Source organism: Streptopelia decaocto, assembly GCF_964273445.1.
Source record: "Streptopelia decaocto genome assembly, chromosome: 6".
NCBI classification, from domain to species: Eukaryota; Metazoa; Chordata; class Aves; order Columbiformes; family Columbidae; genus Streptopelia; species Streptopelia decaocto.
In genome coordinates this window covers 66,641,669-66,663,459 of record NC_138660.1, presented here as the reverse complement: position 1 = coordinate 66,663,459, position 21,791 = coordinate 66,641,669, and the positions used below count along the sequence as shown (strand labels likewise).

The 21,791-nt window shown below is 41.9% G+C and overlaps 2 protein-coding genes across 2 annotated transcripts in view; one reads left to right on the top strand and one right to left on the bottom strand.

Annotated features, from left to right (window-relative positions):
• Positions 1–19,737, bottom strand: part of TNFAIP6 (TNF alpha induced protein 6) — a 36,213-nt gene extending 16,476 nt beyond the window's left edge. The window contains exons 1-2 of the mRNA XM_082055100.1: positions 19,629–19,737; positions 4,740–4,833 (exon numbers count right to left, since the gene is read on the bottom strand). The gene's annotated coding sequence lies outside the window, so the exon portion shown is untranslated. The remainder of the gene's footprint in view (positions 1–4,739; positions 4,834–19,628) is intronic.
• On the top strand, positions 10,910–21,781 carry NMI (N-myc and STAT interactor). The gene is made up of 10 exons (XM_082055093.1): positions 10,910–11,027; positions 12,103–12,153; positions 13,712–13,789; positions 14,050–14,208; positions 15,470–15,577; positions 16,873–17,035; positions 17,606–17,712; positions 17,801–17,993; positions 18,642–18,748; positions 19,693–21,781. Exons 2-10 carry the CDS (start codon positions 12,109–12,111, stop codon positions 19,879–19,881), a joined length of 1,149 nt encoding a protein of 382 aa, XP_081911219.1. The 5' UTR covers positions 10,910–11,027; positions 12,103–12,108; the 3' UTR covers positions 19,882–21,781.
• The last annotated feature ends 10 nt before the right edge of the window (positions 21,782–21,791 follow it).

Sequence of the window (21,791 nt, the reverse complement as noted above, 5' to 3'; positions counted from 1 at the left end):
TCAAAAGTGCCTCGTGGATGTTTTTCTATGTTTATATTTTCAAACTGCATAAACTTTAAAAAATCGCAAAATGTAGTAACCACCATTTTTAGACCATGACACTGAAGAATGGGTAACGTGGCAGGGGACGCCAAGACAAACAGCCTGCCAAGGCTGCCAAGCAGCGCCAAAAGGAACAAAGAACTTCCAACTCCAGCCATCGCGAAGCAAACTGCAACAATTTGGGGGTGTATCTGGGTGTATGTAAAAATATTAATATTCAATTGCACAATTAATATATGCAAAGAGTCAGATGTACAGAATTTAGTCCCTTCGGGCCATAGTTAAGACATTCGAGGATTGTCCACTCAATACTTGATATCAAAGAGCCAATGCAGGAAAAATCACGACATCCAGTGTTCTTAGAATGCTTCTCTGCTCCTTTTAGAAACAACTATTTTGTTTTCCAGCCAAAGTGGAGAAGCTTTAACGGGAAATACCAAGAGAGAGTTAGCCCAAAATACCTCCAGTCAACTAAACATTTGTGTTGTGCTGAGCACCACGATACACTGAAACATTATGAACATTTTAAGGATACATATATCCCTGTGATATGCACATAAAAGACCTGATAATCAGAGGCTTTAAAGGCGATGTGCTTCTTTTTTAGTAAGCATGTCCATAAAAATATTAGTGCCTGGCAAATGTATATGAGCCATCAGGTATTTACATCACAATACTTGTTAAAAACATTGTATATTAACTATTTTTACGCCGGTGAAAGCAAGACCAGAGCCAAATCACTGGCGCCCATTCACAGTATCACAGTATCACAGTATGTTTGGGATTGGAAGGGACCTCAAAAGATCATCTAGTCCAATCCCCCTGCTGGAGCAGGAACACCTAGGTGAGGTCGCACAGGAACATGTCCAGGCGGGTTTTGAATGTCTCCAGAGAAGGAGACTCCACAACCTCCCTGGGCAGCCTGTTCAACCACATGGAGACAATATTTGTAAGAAAGACTTTGTGTTCAAGCAGTTTGGGGAAAGAACCATTCCTGTAAGTTTACACGCTTTCGAGAATGGGTAATTCTAAGAAATCTTCTCATGTGTGAAATAGTAGGGATAATTATTTATGCCTACAAAGGACAGTTAATCAGCTGCAGTGAATAATTACTTCCACAGAAAGGAAATCAATGTTTTTCCTCTTTGACGGTTTATTTATCTACACTAATTATGTGACTACTCAGTTTTGTGGTACCATGAGAATGATCTCTATGCTGGCAATAATTACAATGCACCAAGTGGACAGAATGAACTAATAACTACATTAAAGAGTGCAGTAAAAATCACATTCCTCACATTACATGTTTAGTGAGATATTGCATAAGTTGTTGCAAAAATGACAAAAGTATTGCCTACAAAATAAACATGTTAATTGTTTTTTCTTTATAACTAAAGAAACAAAGCATTCACAAGGGCTGGTTTCAATCTCCTATGTTTATAGTTATTTCACTGGCATCCAACATAGCACATGTATTCCCACTATATAGCTCTGAACATCTAATTTAAGTCTGTGAATTAAGAGCCTTTCCATTAAGTGAGCCTCCAATGGATATTGAGCATATAAATGCTGAACAGCTGATTGCTATTTTTCACCTGCTTTACTTTAAATCCCACTCATTTGTCCACCTCATACCATCTTTGACTTATTTTCATACTCCAAGATGTACATGGGCAGGTAGCGAATTTTCAGAAGCAAAATACTCCCATGAGTTTGTGCACAAACACCTGAGCATATCGTGCCAAGTACCTACATACTTCAGAAAAATTTTCTTTATAGGTGGTCATCAAAATGTCTCCTGCTCTGTGTTCTTAGCACATTGTTTCTGATCGATATTCCTGGTAGATAGATTAAAAAATGAATGTATGAGACACAGGGTGGAACAGAAATGGATGGCCCAGCATTGCATCGCTCCTCCATAAACTCAGCATTTTGGAAAACCTTGGAAGCTACCGAACTCGTCGTGCGTTTTATCCAGCGGCTGCAGAAATACAGCGATGTAAAACCCTTAAAAGTCTGGGGCAGGTGTGTCAGAGTTTGTACCTCAATACAGGGACAAAATGTTGCTCCTTTGGCAAACCAAACGTTTGCTTCCCATCCTGGACCCCGGCGCGGTGGTGGCAGAATCGTCCTTGGTCTCCCGGTGTCCTTGTCAGCTCAAGGGCAGTCCCACAAAAACTAACCATCCGCATTAATCTGCTTTGCAGCATTGTGCTGAATTCCTTTGTGAAACCCCAGCAGATGGAGATGGTGATAACATACTCGGTGAATTAGTCTCAGCAGTCATTGCTTAAGATGTCTCTTTATGTCTGCAACACTCATTTCCTACCCCACCACACATTCATTTTCTCACCTCCCTCCTGCTGTCTGCTTCGGTTTCTGAGGAAACCAATTTTCTGTCTTTTCCTAACGCTGAGCTGACTCAGTATTTTACCATGTTTTATCTTATGTTGTTTAGTATGATGTATTGGGTCTCTGTCACCCATTTTCCAACCTTCTGTGAAGTTAGGCTATGGATTTGCTTATATGCGTGGGCATAGTTCTCAGGCTGTGAGCTCAAGAGGAACAAGCTGGTGTCTCTGATCATTGCCTTACACACTAAAAAAACAAGATTACAGCATTCAGCCTGGTGCTAACTAATATTCTTGGCGCTGTCATAATCCTGGAAATGCCCAGTTGCACAAGTTGGCTGGAAATGGTTTTATACTGGTATGAATTATTCCTACCGCTTCTGAAATGACAACGCCTGGAGTCTTTCCTCCTGGTAGTCACTGACAATCACCAGCAGCATCTTCGGTAAAGCAATGACCTGCAGTCTAGACTTATACAAGAGGCAACTCCCAGTGTTTGCAATCTAACCTACCATATTACTGAGTGTTGGAGCGAGTCCTGAGGCCATGAAGAGGCTCAGAGGCTGGAGCAGCTCTGCTGAGAGGACAGGCTGACAGTTGGGGTTGGGAGAGGAGAAGGCTCTGGGGAGACCTTGGAGCAGCACCCAGTACCTAAAGGGACCTACAGGAAAGCTGGAGAGGGACTTGTTTTGTAACAAGTGGAGTGACAGGACAAGGGGTGATGGCTTTAAACTGGAAGTGAGGAGATCTAGATAAGATATAAGGAAGAAATTCTTCCCCATGAGGATGGTGAGAGCCTGGAACTGGCTGCCCAGAGAGGTGGTGGCTGAACCATCCCTGGAGACATCCCAGGCCAGGCTGGACGGGGCTCTGAGCACCCTGAGCTGGTGAAGATGTCCCTGCTCACGGCAGGGGGGGCACTGGGGGAGCTTGAAGGTCCCTTCCCACCCGAACCATTCTATGATTCTATGTACTGGGTAATGCTTTTAAAAGAGGGGGAATCCAGATTTACTGTGCCAAACTTGTATTCAAATATTTCATTATACAAATTCAGCCTGCAGAAAAAAAAAATCAATGGCTGTTCTTGATAGCATTGCTACCATGGATTAACCCAATGAAAATTAGGCTGATTTTTGTTTGTTTCTTTGTTACTCAAGCTCTCCTCATTGTTTTTCACACATGTGAATGTGTGTGGGGTTTGATAGTTGTTTGCAGAACAGCTCCAGGTATCGTACGGGAATCCCAGCCCAAGTGTTTGAGCAGCTGTCGCGCTGGCGGGTCAGCAGGACCGCGGGCTGGCAACCCACAAACTGCGCGCTCTGTGCTCTCTGAATATTAACAGCTGCATCAAATTTAAAAAATCAATATCCTAGATTTAGATCACTATAAGGAAGCTGTGGAGCTGAATGAATCATCTTTCCCCGAAAGCCAGGATGATACAAATCTTACCAAAACTCCACTGCATGTTGAATATCCTACGCTTTGATGCAAGAACGTTATGGCCTGAACACTCGCACTGGGAAATTATTGAGAAACATTTGTGCAGAGATCCAAGCAAAGAAAGAAAACTCATCAATTTTCTATTTGCTGGCCAAACACGAAGAAGAAAAGATAGAAAGGAATAAAGTTGTCTGTTATAGAAAGTGATTTGTAAGTGAAACAGACTGATTTGGGTTCAAGTTTTTTATTTTGTTTGATTTAAATTACTTAATTTTCATTTCAGGTTTAAAAAAGAGGCTATTTTCCAAAACGTCTGCAAGAGAAAATCAAATTGTTTCATTTTGAAAGAGCTGAAACAAATATTCGAGCTCATTCAGTAGAATTTCTTTCTTGCCATGACTCTTTTTTTAACCCAAATCCATATTTATTAACAATTTTCTTCTCCCTAAAACTGTTAGTCAGTTTTCTGTGGTGAAATGATACAAATATAAGTTTATATGTTGTATTGTAAGGCCGTGAATAACATCACCCTAGACATCTTTAATGTTCATCTAACGTGTAACCATGATGACTTGTCAGATCGAAACCAGAGTCTTGGGGAATATGAGCCACTTATTTAAGAGCTGGACACAGCAAAATATCTTCAGCCAGAACCAGTGGCATAAAACCCCAGTGTTTTCATAAAAGACTGCAAAAAATAAACAGAGCTCTTAGTAACACTTCATTTGGAAACAATCAGGGCTAACAGATGTTGTGTCTTTATATTCAAAAGTGTGCTTTGTGTGCCTGAGCACAGGAAGAAATTGAAATACAAGTTAATCCAAAACAATTAAACACTGGGTTATTTTAGGAAAAAATCAAAATAAAAAGAAAAAACCCACAACCCATGGAATCTTATATACATACCCTGTCTGTGGCGATATCCCGGTGATGAAGGACGTGGGCTTTCCGCAGAAGAACAAGGAACAGCCGTTAGTCAATCCTGGGCTTCATGTTCTGCCTTTCAATAGGAAAAGGGTAAAAGAAAATGAAGTCCCTGCAAATATCTGCAGGTGATTCTTCAGCATCCCGCAACTTGGGCTCTTCCAAGAGCCTGAAGGACGGAGGCAGAAGTTGGAAAGAGAAGCTGCATTCTCTGCAAATGTGAACTTTTCAGTTTACTTAACAATTTTCCCCGTTAGGTTAGGTGAGATAAGGCTTGCAGAAGATAAGACTTGGAATATCAGAACATAATTCATTAAATCCCGTGGTATGTCTGAATTAGGGATTGAGATGAACTGCCCAAAACAGTGGTGTTAACGAACTGAACCTAATGCATTCAATTCGCATTAACAGTTTTTCAGGCAAAATGACCTTTCTTCACCATTTTGAGTTCTGAGGTTTTCCAGTAACATGTCAAGGCCAAGGCTCTATAACACTGGGGTTACTCTGCTCCCCAGAGATATCTTTTACATAAGCAATTCTCACGTCCTAAGTTACACGTATTTACTTTTCAATTAATCTCATTTGTACCATGGCTTTCTATTTAAGACAGGACCTTATTTGCTTTACACTCAATAAGTGTTTCTTCCATGAAGAACAATATGTATCAAAATTTTTTTTTTAAATTAAAAAAAGTGGGAAACCTCACAACCGCTTTCCAAAAGCATTTCCAGAGAATAAGGTGCTTATTTAAATACACCCCAAGAGATTCCATTGATAGAGTATTCATTCAGAAATCCTGCTGACTATGAAGTTTGGCAAGAAACAGGAAAGATTTTGTTTTCATATGGACAATTTCAGAATCTGTCCATCAGGTCAGAGACAGATCAAGGAAACATTTTGCCCTGTGTAACAGTCTGCACTATGGCCTGTGCTCAGCCTGCCATGCACCTGGCAATTTCAGAGGCCACGATTTTATTCCTAAGGAATACAAACAACCTATTTCTATTCATTCATCAAATCAAATAAAAGCATAGACTAATACTATTGGCAGGCACATCTCCTCTATCATTTATGTCTTCTCAGTGTAAACCAGCTTGCATGCTAGAATTTATCCTGCCTCTATAAACCAATAATCCTCACTGAAACGCTGCTATTGGAAAGAAGTATTTTATTAACACGCAGTGATTTACGGCCACAGAACTGCAATGTGATTCAAGCCTAACAACAGGCGTCTCAGATGATTTCTGCTTCATTGTTTGCTTTCGAGCGGCCCTGCTGGGACTATTTCCTAAGCCGCTGCATTGCCTCATAGCGCCGTGTGCTGGGACACACATCTCGGGAAGCTGAAACGTTCCCAAGTCTTGCTGGACACATTGCAGAGTCCGTCCTGTACAGAATGCAGATCGGTGTAAAGCATTGATTCCATAATTCTGCTTCTGTGGGAAATGGACTTGTACATTTATAAGAGGCTGATGTTTGACATCAGGTGCTGGATGTTCATTGTCAGCTATATTTATTTCTCTCGCCTTGCTGGAAAAAAAGGACTATGTTTTGTGGTGCCTAAAATGTAAGGCCCCTTGAAACAAAATCTGGAACTTTGTTTCTGGCGCTGAGGCGCCCTGTGCCACACCAGACAATGAGGCTGTGTTCTGACAAGTGCTTTAAGCCACATTACACCGGCAGCACCACTGAAATAAGTTGTTATTCACCCCCGCGGAGCCTCCTGACCCTCCTGGGATGGCACACTGGTTTTGGGCCACAGGATGAACTGGGATGGAGATACGAGCTAGCTAAAAGCAACTTTGTTCAGGATCAGTTTTTAAGCTGGTTATTTCCCAGTCAAGATCACCACGTGGCTGCACGAACACTCAGGATATGGGAGAAATAGAGGAATAAAGGTAGATAGCACAGCTTCTTCAGAGACATCACCAGCCCTGTGTTCTTGGAGTCTCTTTGACTTCAAGGTTTGATGAACTACAGACTTTGGTATCTCAGCAGTGAGACCCAGAACTATCATCATGGGATCACTAAGGATGGGAGGTGGTACAGCAGGTGGATCATTGAGTCCAACTATTAACCCAGCACTGCCAAGTCCACCTCTAGCCCATGTCCTGAGAACCTCATGTCCGTCTGTCCAACCCTCCAGGGATGGTGACTCCAGCACTGCCCTGGGCAGCCTGTTCCAATGCCCCACAGCCCTTTGGGGAAGAAATTGTTCCAAATATCCGTTCTGAACCCCCCCTGGCACATCACTCCCTTCAGGCAGGGTAGCTGCTGGACAAAGTGCAAAGGACTGGGACACCTGGCTTCACCAAAGAGAGGTCAAACCCACGGCTCCTGGTTGCTGGAACAGTGCTCTGACCACACGATACTGGTTGCCCTGGAACATGGGGTCTCTCTTCTCTCTCTTATAATGTGTGAAAGCTCAGAGAACTCAGGAAAAACAGCTTTGATAAACAGGAATCATGACTGTACCCTGCTTTATTAAGGAATGTATTTGTGCCATAATATGTGGACAAAATACATGAGCAGGTCCTTAAAGAAGAACCTGAAATTCTAATTCCTTTTTTTCAGGCACTAAAAATCTACAAAAACACACACCATCTTCTAGACTCAGCAAATGCTGAAGACAAGCAGGGAAGGCATCACTAGCCTCTGTTGGCCAGGTTTCGAAAGGAAGCACCAAATAAACTGGACAGCCATGGACCTTGGTTCTGTCAGAGCGTGAAAGTACCATACACGCCATGAGAACACCTCAGCTGTTGAATCTGGCTTTGAAGCGTCATCAAGCTAAATCAGAACTGCCAACATTAAGATGCTACTATACCTGCCTGGAGAACAAGGCTGCTTTGCAGCTGGGGTACCTGAAGGATGAGACGGGCACCAAGCAGGGTTTTCATTAGGATGGTTATGATCTAAGCATCTAAACTCCTTTTATTTCCTTCTTCAGATCTGTTCTAACTTTAAGTCAACCAAAATATTCTCCCGCTGAAGGTAATGCCATGAGATTCTTAACAGTTACTGTCCAGAAGCTGAGGTATGGTCAGACTGGTTTGTACCAATAAAAGATAAACTTACAGCCATAAACCTTCTTCCAGCTTAATCAGAGGATTTCCTGCAGTGGATGAGTCTGAATCCTACGCTGCGAGAAGGGTCATGGTTTTCTTTTGAAGTTTCCAGGTCAAGCTTCTAGGCCCATCAACAGTTTCTTAGACTTTTGAAGAACAAGTTTGGTACCAATGCAGACTGCTCAGGGAAATCCTGAGAGTTTGAAAGCTTCGTGTACTCTATGCTGTATTTTACTGCTTGACTTTCCCCCTTAGTTAGACTCTTCAGAGTTACAAAATCAGTGCTCTTCCCTTTACTCTGATTCCGAAGTGGTTAACAGCATGAATTCACAACACTCAGAAATCAATGAATGTATCGACTCCAAGTCAACTCCATTTCAGTTCAGGAACTTGGCCCAGTTCAGCATCTCCAAGAGATGTCCTTCACCAAACAAGCACAAACAAGCTGTTCAGCTCACATCCCAAAGCAGGTCGAGTAAACATGTTGGTGTTGCTGCATTCCCTGGAGTTTAGAGAAATAAGGGTCTTTCAGATCAGCAGCGACTTCCCAACGTGAGCAGGGTTGCTGGAGAGCAGCCTGCCACTCTGACATTTAAACTGAAATCTGATGTACTTAGGTCATCATAAAATCACCTCCTCCTCCCTGGCCACCCCAGCTAAACCTCTCCCTTTTACTCATCTCATTAGTAACCAGCTTTGTGTTTACAAAGCAATAGTAAACATAGTTATCCATTGTCAAGGCAGAAAATAATTTAAAAAATATCTCTAATGCAAGGTCATAGTTTCATCCACTTATCTTAAAAAACAGACACGGACATTTGAACCTGCCACAATAATTACCCCATGGGTAAAACTCCCACTGAATTCAGTGGCACAAGGTGATTTCTATCCAAGCAGGATGCAAGCCAAGATTCTTTTCCTATAGCCAAGAAAAGCAAAAGTCCTGATAACCTTCGTCTGGCTTCTCTCATGCTGAGCCCAACCGATTTCACTGCAACGTGTGGCTCCTGCTTTTCTCTGACAGTACAACAGAAATCCACATCTGCTAAGTCGCAAAGTCAGCTTCTACTCTTCCTCCAGCTATTTGGCATACTTTGAATTTTTGTGGATTAATTTATTTAACAGTCTGCAAAATGCTTCGGCCAATGAGTACAAGTCTGTTTGCAGTTTTGAAGGTAACATTTAAAAGATTAGTCAGCTTAGTTTTAAAGGAAACCTGAAAGCGATGTGCTTTTGTCTTTTCTTGACCCAGGACATTGGCTATATTTTGTTCACGACTGCAATGCACCTATTACAAGTATCAGTAAGTTTGAATTCAATCAGCTGTGTCTTGGATACAATTTCGGATGCTCCTGAATCCCAGAGCTATTGGTGAAAGACGTCTGGGGTGCTTTTCTTTCACCCATCCATGCTCAGCACCACACTTTGTAGCTGCCACCTGACAGGTCCCATCACGAGAAGCCCAGTTTGTCCGGGCAGCACAACAAAGCGAGTCATAACAGCTCTCTCAGGATCCGTAAGAGACTCTTTCCTTCAGTTACCTACATGAAGAACGATCATTCAGTAACCAAAGCCTTTTACCCTTCAAGGAGGACCCAGCGCTTTGTCTTCCTTAAGCCGATCAATATGGAAATCTAAGCTTTTTTTTCCCCAAAGAAATTCTGCCCTGAAATTTCTTTAGCAAATGAGTGCCCACTGGATAACACAGCGAATATTCGCAACCATAATTCCCCTCACACCAGTCCACATCTCATGACTTCTCTAAGCTGACCCACACACATGCTGAAGTTCTCCTTCCCTTCTGCCCCTATGCTGACACCAGCACTTGTGGTCACAGACCTGAGAACCGGTCTGGCCAAAACTGGGGCTTTTTGTGAGGGGCGGAAAGGAGGTAGTTGTCAGATTTGGGCTCCAATCCAACTCACCCAACGCTATCGCCAGCCAAAGGACTTGAAAAAAAGCTCAAGAGACCTTAAACACCACAGAATGAAGCTGGCATTGCTCATAGACTGCCCAGCCGGGACTGTGTTGCCCAATTCTAGGTGTGTCTGCCACGGATCATTTTTATGAATCTATACTGAAGGGTTTATAAATCAACCACGTGCCTCTTGGAAGGAGGATGAAGCCTTTTGCTGGATGAGAGATGGCAGCCACCCCTTACTCCAGGACCCCACCTCATCCTCCTGAGCTGAGATGGTGGGATCCCTGTGAGATGGTGGGATCCCTGTGAGATGGTGGGATCCCTATGAGATGGTGGCAACCTTCTGAGATTGTGGGATCCCTGTGAGATGGTGGGATCCCTGTGAGATGGTGGCAACCTTCTGAGATTGTGGAATCCCTGTAAGATGGTGGGAACCCTTTAAGAAGGTGGGATCCCTCTGAGATGGTGGTGGCGTCCCTCTGAGATGGTGATGGGCTCCCTGTGAGATGGTGAGAACCCTCTGAGATGGTGGGAACCCTCTGAGACTGTGGGATACCTCTGAGATGGTGGGAACACTCTGAGATGGTGGTGGGTTCCCTCTGAGATGGTGGGAACCCTCTGAGATGGTGGGTTCCCTCTGAGACTGTGGGTTGCTGCCACCCCAGGGAAAGGACCATCTGGCCACCACCTGCCACTTGCTTTTCCAGACTTTTTCCATAGTTTTTTTTTAATGTAATGTGGCATCTCCATCAGCAAAGGGTCTTTCTGTCACTGAACGATTTATAACTTTTGCCACCGCCCAGCAAAGAAGGAAGAGTTATTCCTAAGAACACAAACATATAATCCCAGAGAAAGTGGTTTCAAACAAACAAACAAATAAATAAAACAAATCCACCAGAATTAGTCTGAGGATGCCAAGTCTTAGAAAAAACTAGAGGCCAAACCAGAAGCTTCCAGCCCAATGAGATGGGTGAAAAAGGGGTGAAACACAAGGGAGGTGACGGTGGACCGGGAGCCTTTGTGCCCCCCCTGAGGGCGCAACAACCAAGCCTTTCCCGGCCCGCCCGCTTCCCACATTTTCTGGCATTTTCCCCGTTTTCTGTAGCGCACATGGGCTGATTATCAGGGACTCCTCGGGGCTCGGCAGCCGAGGGCGGGTGTGACACAAGCGGGAGGACGGAGCCACCACCTTCCCTACGTCATTTCGGGGAAGAAACCGAAAGCGGCGCCGGAGGCTGCTGGGCAGGGACCCGCGGCTGCGACCCAGCGCTCCGGAGCTGGGTAAGTTGTGCGGGTCCCGGGCTTGTGTCCCCGGCTCGTGTCCCCAGCCCCGAGCTTGTGTCCCCGGCCCCGGGCTTGTGTCCCCAGCCCCGGGCTTGTGTCCCCAGCTCCGGGCTCGTGTCCCCAGCCCCGGGGAGGCCGCTTGGCCCCCGGCCGCTGTCCGTGCGAGCCCCCGGGGGGCTGCGAGCCCCGGGCCGGGCAGGGGCTGCCGGAGCTGCGGGTGAGGTCGTGAGGAGCCTTGTGGGTCCCCAGGGTCACAGGAGAAAGTTTGGGGACACAGGGACAGGCCCCAGCTGCCGGGAGGAGCCAAGGGAGGGTGTTTTTCAATCATGCTTTCATTTTTCCCAATTCAGGGTTCAGTACATAAGTCAGTACATTTTGGTTGCTTAACACAAAGCAGATTCCTGGATCATAAACTGAACACAACCTCATTGTCAAACTTCACGGGTACAGGGGTGTCAGGTCAAAAACAAGCTCAGAATTCCCAGGGGAGAGCGTCAGAAATGTCCCCAGGTCCTGGCAGCTGTTGTGTCCAGCTCAGGGTGTGAAGCTTTCACACTAAACCCAGCATCCGCAGAACAGATCTGCTTGGGAACCTGTGTGCCTTAGCACCGGCTTTGCGGATCAGCGGCCCATGAATGTGTCTAAATTCCTTTTTTATCTGCCTCCGCAAAATGTTGTGGCGACAGATTCCGGATTTTTATATTATCTGCAGTGTTTTCGTTTGTGTTAAACGGGTTTAAGGGTCGTATCTCTCAAGCACAGAGCATACAGGATATTAGGCAGGCGTCTAACAGAGCAAAAGTAGCATAAAGGTAAGTACATAAGTTTCATAACAGAAAAATTAAGCTGTGCCATGTAGAATTCCTCACACGTCTCTGGCTTGTACACTTAGTAAGCAATGAGGTTTCAGATATCCAAGATATATCACTTTTGCCTATGAAATGATACAACACTGACACTGAAAAATTCGCTAAGCTCGACACAGCTTCTCATATTCCTTTCTGGTATTTTGTTCTGCCACAAAAAAGAGCCAACGCACACAATGTTGTAATGTTTTTTCCTGTTCCCTCAGGTTTCAATGGATTTAACAAGTCCGCCACTATCTCTACAAGATAATGGTTTTGTAAGTATTTCCTGATGTGCTGCCTGGAAAAAAATATCAGTATTTGACTGTAGCATCTCTGAATGAAGGTTTGTGCTTGGGCTGCTTCTGAAACTTCTTGTCTCATCTTCTTCCGTCCTTTAATATTTTGGACTTCCCCCATTCCCATCTCCTCTTTCCATAGGGAAAATCCCATTCCAAAGTGTCTGCATTCCAGAGTCTGTTAGAATTTCCCTGTCCTACCTCATGTCTCCCTGTAGAGGTTTCTTAGGGGAATTTCCCTTTTCCTGGTGCCTCCCTTGATTCAATTCCTGCAGTTTGCTAAGTAGTTGGGATGGGACTTTCCCTGGCATTTCTTGCATTTTCCTTATGTTTTCCTTCTTCCAGGTTCAAAACTGTTGCCTTAAACCATTTTTCAGGAAAAAACACACATCCTTTCTTATCCGCTTCCAGCTGTGGCACGTGCATCCTTCTCCTTTCCTGCACTCAATCCCTTGAGCAAAGGAATGTTTTTTCCCGGTTTTAAGTTAGACACAGACAGGGATTTCCCTGTTGCTCAACAGGCATTTGAAACTGGACAAAGTAGTGGAAAAAATATTTTGTGTTTTATTGTTTTTAGGAAATACCCAGCATTACCAAGGGATTTGACGAGATTATCTAATATAGACCTTTTCCAGGCCTAAATTTCATGGTTCACATTCAAGTGTTATGTAATCTTAAGTAAAAGGGAGGGATTGTTTCAGCAGGTCTCTTTGGATTTTTTTTTGTCTGTCCTGCAGAATATTGCAGCCATAGAAACAAAACAGAACAGGGAAGATTTTCTCTCTTCTTGGGCTTTTTACAGTTGTCGTTTTCCCTTGCTTGTGAACTTCTGCCCTGAAGTACTTACATTCAGAAAAGCTTCTTTCATCACCTTCCTCCTGCTCGCTGATCCCTTTTGTTGTCCAGTCTCCCTCATCTCAGAACCATCCCATTTTGAATTTTTGTTTCTCATTAGGCCTGCATATTCTTTCTACATTCTCTTAGAACTGCTGAGAAAGCACTTAGATAAACATGGGTGGTTTGAGGGGCTTAGTTCTCCGTGGAAGAACATAGGCACAACTTGCTTTTATTATTTATCAAAATACTAGCCTGTGAATATTTTCAGTTGGATAGTTAGCAAATAATGACTACTGACCAGGATCTTAGGTTTTTATCCTGTACAGCCATTAAAATGGATCAATGGTTTGGCCTAAGTGTCTGAACGCTTTTAAAAAAAATGAAGAGGTATATGCCATTGTCTGGCATGCAGATTCTAGGAAGATTTACTTTGGAAATACAACTGATCTCTCAAAATGTTTGACTCACCACATATGTTGCCTGCATAACTGGAGAAAAACAGCAAATGAGCACACAGGCAAAATACACTGGACTTTCATTAACGGACATTCATTGAGAACTACCATGCAGAATGCGTCATCCAACTCCAGAGGGTTTCTTTTTCTTTTCTATTTTGAAGACTCATTTGAATTGTTTGCTGTGTCTCAATTATTGCCTAAGGGAAGGGAAAACCTGTGTGTGCCTCTTCTTTTCTCTCCAGAGTGTGACAACCACTGACTCTTTTGGGACACCAAAAGATGAGATGGAAAGACTTAAGGAAGAACTGGAGAAATGGAAGGCAAGTTCTATAAAGCACACAGACGGGTGGAAATAACCTGAAAGATACTTGGAAGATGTTTAGTTCACCCTTCTAAAACCAAATCATGTTTGCCTGACTTGTTCTCTATTCCTGCTTGTGTTGATCTCAGTGGTAACTACACTTGTAAGTCTAAGAGAAATATTTATCCAAAATCTTAAAAATAAATAAATATAAAGGGCTTAAGGTTTGGTTTGTTCCCGTGGAAGAGAAAAAATAATAAAAAGGTTTTTACTATCCAGGAAGAAGTTGAAAAAGCTGAAAAAGCAAAAGCTGACCTTCTTCTCTGTAAAGTAAGTGCTGATGAAGAGTGTATTAAAGCAGAGGAGAAGCTGATACAGCTAAAGAACCTCCAAGAGAAACAGCACAAGGACATGATGATGTCTAGGGACACCTATGAGGTACGGAGCAAGTTTACTCCTGGCTGTGAGTATTTGGGGAGTTGGGAAGGAGGTGTCGATTAGAGAAAATAAGAGTAATATTTCCTTTTCAGTTTAAACAGCTGTACCGGTTTGCAGACTGTATGACTAGAATGTTCTACACATAGTTTTCCAGCGGCAGATTAAGAACCAGTGCAATAAAATAAGACTTATGGTAATGTTGGAAGAGTAAAGGCAAAACTGAGGCCTATTTTGTTTAGAAGATGAAGACCAACCATTACCCAGCATTGCCACATCCACCTCCACCCCATGTCCTGAGACCCTCATGTCCGTCTGTCCAGCCCTCCAGGGATGGTGACTCCAGCCCTGCCCTGGGCAGCCTGTTCCAATGCCCCACAGCCCTTTGGGGAAGAAATTGTTCCTAATATCCAATCTAAATGTCTCCTGGCACAACTTGAGGCCATTTATTAAAATGTAATTAATAGGTTAAGTACAGGCAGGTTGGTGTGAGATTTTCTGGAAGATGTTTTTCATTCTCCAGTCACAAATATTTGGATTTTAAAGCCAGAAGAGGTCATTATCTTCACCTGGCTTTTGTTTTACATCATCTTCAGCTGATGGGAACTGGTCTAAATGTCTCGAGTGATTAATGACTTTAAAAGAACCATCTTCTAACTGCGTATGGCTGGTTGTGACTCCATCTGCTGTGTTTCCTTCTTGTTCCGTTGTGTTCCCATGTCAGGGAATACTGGATTTAGTTACATGGGCTTTATGCCCACTTAGGATTCATTGGTGTGGAGGGTGCGTGCAGCAGACAGGGGGTAGAAGAAATGTTCCCTCTTCCTTGCTGAAGGAAGATAAAGAGGGAAGAGTAGGAGTAGAAACTGCTGAACTTGACACAAAAGGGAATAACAGTTTCCAGGATCACACATGGTACAAAAGAGAAAAGGTCTGTGTGTTGACAGAGGCTCTGACCTTACGCATGTGTATAGGGAAATGACATAACAATGGAAAGTGCTGTGCAATTTACGGTAAACTGTATGTGCTTGGAAACACTAACGCCTTGTTTCAAAAACTCTCCTACTGTAATTTATCTTAAAACTGCTCCTTGGTGAGTGAATTTACCTTGTGGTAGTTAAAGCTACGCAAAAAATGTACTGTGCACGGCTGTCATGTAGGATAATTAAAAGTTGAAACTGTTTCTAATCTCTACAGATTTTGCTGAAACGTATTTTTGCCTTCTGTGTGTTTAATTTTGCATTTTATCCTCGTTGGGCTGTAGAGAGAAATCTTTGCACTAAACCAAGGGAACGCTGAGCTGAAGAGAGAGATTGACAAGCTGCGGGAGGACCTCGCAGGATGCAGTTCGGTGCTTTCGCTGGCCGGGCAGGTAAAGTTGGAAACAGTTTGCAGTTTGTCTTTTGGAAAGGCGTATTTTCCTTTTGTCAGTTCTAGACTCTTGGGGCCAGTGTTCAGAATTTGAACCTCCACTGGTTTCAATATAAAATATAGCTTGAAGTTTTGGGTTCTCTTATCTGGCAAGATAATGCGAAGCAGGTTAAGGACATGGAAACAAGTATGTGAGATATTGAATACATGAGAGGAATGAAGGCAGAAAATTATTAAATGAAAGACAATAGAATAAAAAATACACATAGCATTAGGAATTTTCAGGTATTTTCATTTTCCATTTCTTGGGCAAGAGGATGGAAGAAAGGGAATATGTCCATTATATGGCAAATGTAGCATTTATTTTAGCCTACACTGACTTCATTATAAGCTTTCTCATGTTACTCCAAATCAGAAGTAACTCAATTTGCAGCCAGAGAAGGAGATTCTAAAGGATTCTAGAAGGGGTGAAGAGGAACCTGCACCCTGTGTGTGAATTATCTTTAGGAAAAGCGTCTCTTTCCATGAGCAGAAGAGGGAATGGAAGGAAAGCAGCGCACAGATAAGATGCTCATTTTGAAGATACGTGGCAGGAATTCTTTAATTACTCTGGTCATTTTATCTTGACAGGACAAGTATTTTTCTTCTATGTGGGTTTTCTTTTGAAATGGTTACGTAAAGGGGAAAAAAGAGTTATCTGAAACTCCCTCAAGCCTATCAAAGCAGCCTTTCCTAACCAACGTTTCCATGAACAGCTTTAATCTATCCTCGTTAGAAAATACTTGGATATTCTTATCAATTTTACTAAGATGGCAACAAATAAGGCTGTTGATTAGCAGACTTCCCATGCTGTAGAGCAGTGATGCAATTAGGCAAAAATAAATCGCAACACAAATGACTCTGATACTTGCATTTTGCAAATTTTCGATACCAAAAGTATTCTACTTCTGCAGGTGAAAATCTCTGTGCACTTCAGTTGAATTAGTACTGTATAAGGTCAAGTTGAAGTTCAAAGTTAATTCAAGGGAAGAAAAGCCCACCTCATTGACAAAATTCCCAGGAATAGACAAGTACAACTAATCAGTTCAGTTAGAGGAGTTCTGCCTGTTTTACCAGCCATGACTTCAATCTGCTTCACTGTTAAACTTCAATATGCATATTTATATATATATGTGTGTGTGTGTGTGTGTGTGTGTAGCACTTCAAGAGAAGACTACAGTTTATGTTTCTGTTCTGCAATAAATTACAGAATTTGTTGGTTTTGTCTTTTTTTCTATCTTGATTCTAAAATATTAGATTAAAAAAGAAGTAGCAGAAATGAAAATGAATTTCAGTCACATGGAAGACATGAAGGATGATGATCCAGATGTGAACACTCACTGTGTTTTTGGTGTAGCTACAAAAATCCCATTCAGACTGAATCAAAACCAGGCCCTGCTCACTTTTGAAGATGAAGAAGGTATGATGCATATTTTAAGTATAAAATTAATGTCTCTGACATATTTCATTGCCAAAGGGAAAATATTTACATCAACATTTGGAGAGAAAAAAAAATCAACAACAGCCAGAGAAAGAATACACAGAGAACGGTTCACTGTTGTGTACCAAGCAGTAGAAAATAATCCTTGCAAGCACTCTGCATGTTTTGGTTGGATTACCAAATTTCTGCTCTCAGCTAATACAAACAACACTTGGTGTTTGGAACTTGGAATATGTTTCTACCTCCCAGAGTATTGTCAAGAATGATTCAAAATGTTTTGGCAGCAGAATTTGATTATTTTCTTACTCTGGGCAGTGGCTCATTCCGACAGCAGTTACGTTGGTTAAGTGTACACATCAGGTGATGGGGAGATCTGAGATGAGAGAGGGATGGTGAAGACGTGGATAATGGGATCTGGTTGCCTAACTTTTATTTATTTGTTCTTTAGTGATGCTAAAGGAGATTTTGCTTAAGAGACTGGGGAATAGTTTTGGTTTTATGATGATTCAACGAGGCTTTTCATATCTGAAAACTTGTGATTTTCCTTAGTTGCCCAGAGACTGATAAAGATGGGTAAACATACTGTGAACTTGGACAGCAAAATAACAGATGTGCGTGTGAAGCCTTTTACACTTGACATGGGAATCAAATTTGAGGTAATCAAATGAAAGATGAAACCATAAAGATATGAACTTGCAGTATTTAAGAAGCTTTAGGTTCAGGTTTTGGTTGTTATTTTTTTAGCTCCATGTCACTATTTCTGGCAAGAAGATCAACGTTTCAGATGTACCCGAGCTACCCATTCCTGAGGACTGGATGAGAGACAAGTTAGAGCTCAATTTCTACAAATCTAAACAGGGAGGAGGAGGAGAAGTAGAAAATGTGAGCTACGACAGGCAGTCTGGAACAGCTGTTGTCACGTTCCTCACACCTGGAGGTACAGTGTGCAATATTTTGTTAGCGAGATGTACAGGCCAGATTGTCCATTCTGCGTTACACTCCATTCCATATTACATTCTGCATTAACTTAACCACTGAATGCAGCAAATTCTTGTGACGGAGAGTTAAGTAGATGAGGAAAAGATGTGGGTTCACCCACCCATCTGTAAATAAAGCAGTATTTCATCATGTTCCTTTTTGATCAAACATGACATGATATGCAGTTTGTGAGCTTTATTTCTTTCTTTGTCAAAAGCCTTTTTTCTCTTTGCATTGCTTGACATTCATGTTGCAAAAAAAGAAAATGAGGAAAATGTGTTTGATTTTAGCTCTTGTTTCATTAGAATGAAGTTAGACAGGCATTCAGATTGCCCAACTGTATGAAATTCTATGAAGATCAGTGGAGCCACATCCATTTAGAGCAGCTGCTTCAGATTTATTTCAGAAGCTTTTGTGGGTATTTAATGATTTTGCTTTTTTGGAAATGCCAAATAAACTCTTCTCAAAATGCATATGAAGAATGTAGAACGGTGCTACCATATATTAGCTTCTAAATCCATATACGAAAGATGAGTCTGTTCTTTGATATGCTTAGAGAATGCATTTCAGATTACATTACTCCTCTTTTTCTCATTCTCTATTACAGCAGCCAACGGCTTTGTGAGATGTACTGAATATCCTTTCTTTGTAAATGGAAGGTGCTACAGGCTTTCTGTCTCCCCAAACAGCTGCACACACTTGGAAAAGTTTCAGGTAAAAGAATCTAGTCCAGGCTAAGCCCTAAACAGAAGAGATAGGTGGGAAATACGAGATGTGGGTAGAATTTTCAGTTCTGAGGACCGCAGCGGCTTTTGTGTCATGCACTTTGTGAATCTTCATAGCAAGTGTGAATCTGCTCTGCTGATAATCTGATGGTTTGCAGTGTGAAGGTTGTAATTTATTTTTAAAGGGTGTGTGTGTCTTTGATCAAATTGTATCATTGCTTACCATAATGTCTGTGCTGGACAGGAGACAGATTGTTTGTAAATTGAATTGTTTGTAAAGCATGTTAATAGTAGACACAACAATGTTTTTCCAAGTCGCAAAGCACTGTCATATTCATCCCTAATGAGAAGCCTTGTTGATAATCTCAGCGGAGACCCTTGTTCTAGGAAGCATTTGCTCATTCATTTTTCATTCATTCATTCATTCATTCATTCATTCATTCATTCATTCATTCATTCATTCATCTCGAATAATGACTTCTTCTCCTGTAACACGAGTTTGCTTGCTCATCATATTCTCACCAAAATTGTCTTTTACGTTCTATGAATAGATTGTAATCAAGTCAGTATTGTGTATATAATCAGGCCTTTATAATTACAGCATTGACTGTGTGTTTATGAGATACAGCAGCATCCTTTGCACGTGTGTGTCATGTATCACATGGATTTTTCTGGAGTGATGCTGCCCAGAGTCATCAGAGATCCCCAAATCCAGTCTGGGGGCATTAAGGAGTGCAGGACACACCAGTTAAGGCAGCATATTGAACTCTGTAGTGTATGATAGAGTTCGGAACTCCTGCTATTTCCAGTGACAGAAATACACCCCACTGTCCAAACTCGTAAAATGTAATCAAAGATCCGAGCCCTACCTGATCAAGGATGTTGATTTTCAGTATCTGTCAGTGCCTTCAGTTGTTGTTCTTTCCTCAACAGCTCTATTGTGGTGTTTCCAAGAAGACCATTCTGTTGAAAGGAATTCAAGAGATGGAAGATGATGAAGAAAGCATACAGGACATGATTGAAATTCATTTTCAGAAGCCTAGTAATAATGGTGGGGAAATAGAGAAAATCAAATACGTATCAAAAGGAGTAACATGCGTTTGTTTTGAGGAGGATACTTAGAATGCCACATAGGAAATTGGAGGTTGAACTGATGAAGTTCCGGTATTTTGCTTCATCAGAGGCATAGGAAGTTATGCAGACATTGTACTTTAATGCGCTGAAATTTGTATTTGAGAAAGAGGAACTCCCTGTCTTTCTGATTTGTGTAACGGCACAGACTTTGCGTAGAAATTCAGTAAAGCTCGCTGGTGTTCCAGAGGTTCCTGATTAAAGTCATAGGAAAGGCCTTTACCAGCACTTTAAACTTTCTGCACACTGACCGATTTTGTATCCTGCAAATTTTAGACAGGTCACATAATACGAAGTGGGATAAATCTATTTCTTCTTACATTTTGGTTACAAAAGCCATAGGTAATCCCAGTCAAAAGTGTCTTCCCAGACCTGCTTTTCTGCAGTGCCAGAGCTTCAGAAGGTCTCTCTGACAGGACCCCAGGCCTGCTGAGGTTGCTGTGTGCCACCAGAACTCAAATACCTGCAAGCAATTACCCTGTAACTTCACAAAATCTGCATTATCAAATTAGTGATGAGAACAGGGAAAGGGAGAGTGCAAAACCACCACAAATCTACTCAAGAAATTGCACCTTGTAGGAAATGCCATGGCAGCCATCGAGCTTTTAGCTGTCGACACGCAGTTACTTCTCCTAGGGCCTAACGCAAATTCTGCTGAGCTTCTGATAAGTTAATAGCCTGATTTATTGTTTGGATACTTGCTTCTACGATTACATTTTTCCTCATTTTTGTCCATGATTTTGCTTACTTGAAAATATTAAAGAATCAAGATGATTCTCTATGTAAACCAGATTGCTTCATACTAGCGCTGTGCTTGAGGTCCCTGTTTTGGTGCGTGTGAGTGGCCTGACTGCTCTGGCAGGCTGTGTAGAGAGAGTTGGAAAAAGCCATATACAGTTTAGGGTAAATTAATTTTTCAGTGTGTAAAGTCCCCCTTTTGTTTCCAGTTCATCCTTCCAGTTCTCATTCTAGAATATATTTGACATAAAACAAAGTACAAAGTAAGAGGAGGATTTCTTTCCCAAGGAGGAGTGTTTTTCCTTTTCTGCTGTTGTCCTTTTTATTTGCTACCCTTGAGGGTGAAATGGTTTGGCAACAATAATCTTAACTTCAAACTAGCATGGGTCCAACATTGCAAATAATATATTTTCATAGTATTTGACATCTTATGCAGAAAAGGGACAATGCACCAAACTAGTGCAAGAAGAGCACTAGATATCTCAGGTATTATTCTTATTCTAGAGAAGCTGTTAATAGATAGGGTTGAAAATGGGAAACTAAAAGGCTGTGAGCACCACAGTTAATTCTGAATTTAGTGCTGGGTGAGATACATGTGACTGTAGCACCTCTTACCGTTTAGTGCATGCAAAGACATGGATTGAGTACCTGATAATTATGAAATAATGAAAAAAAATAGTAGTGCTGGAGTATTTACAGAGATTGTGTACTTTAGCATGTAACAATCTTAAAATATTGATGAGATCAAGTTGCCTTAAAAAGAATGGGGGGAAAAACCTGTTAAGGTAAAAAATGTAATGAATTTAAAATGTACCTCACTAATAAATGTTGAGAAGCAAATACTTAAGAAAAAAGTTTAAAATTCTCATGAGGTATCATGGTGTGGAGGAGTAGAGAGAAGCTACAGGTGTTGAGTGAATAAAATCAAGATGGGCCTTTAAGTAACATTTTAAGACAATCAGTATTTGTAAATGTCTCCATTTTCTCTCTGATGAGTTGATGATACTGTTTACATTTTAAAGCAATAGTGGTGCCATATAAAGGCTGAAAAACAGTTTTAATGATGAAAACCAATACAGATTTCAGGTGATGCTTCTATAAATGGGGATATCCTTGTTTCTACCTACCGGAGTAAATTTATCTTTGACTGGAAGTTTGAAGAG

What these genes read in the sequence shown, in the direction of transcription:
- NMI (XM_082055093.1), top strand. Translation starts at nt 12,109, where the DNA reads ATGGATTTAACAAGTCCGCCACTATCTCTACAAGATAATGGTTTT. An exon ending in CACTTTTGAAGATGAAGAAG is followed by an intron (nt 17,036 to 17,605) that starts GTATGATGCATA and finishes GATTTTCCTTAG; the next exon opens with TTGCCCAGAGACTGATAAAG. An exon ending in CACACTTGGAAAAGTTTCAG is followed by an intron (nt 18,749 to 19,692) that starts GTAAAAGAATCT and finishes TTTCCTCAACAG; the next exon opens with CTCTATTGTGGTGTTTCCAA.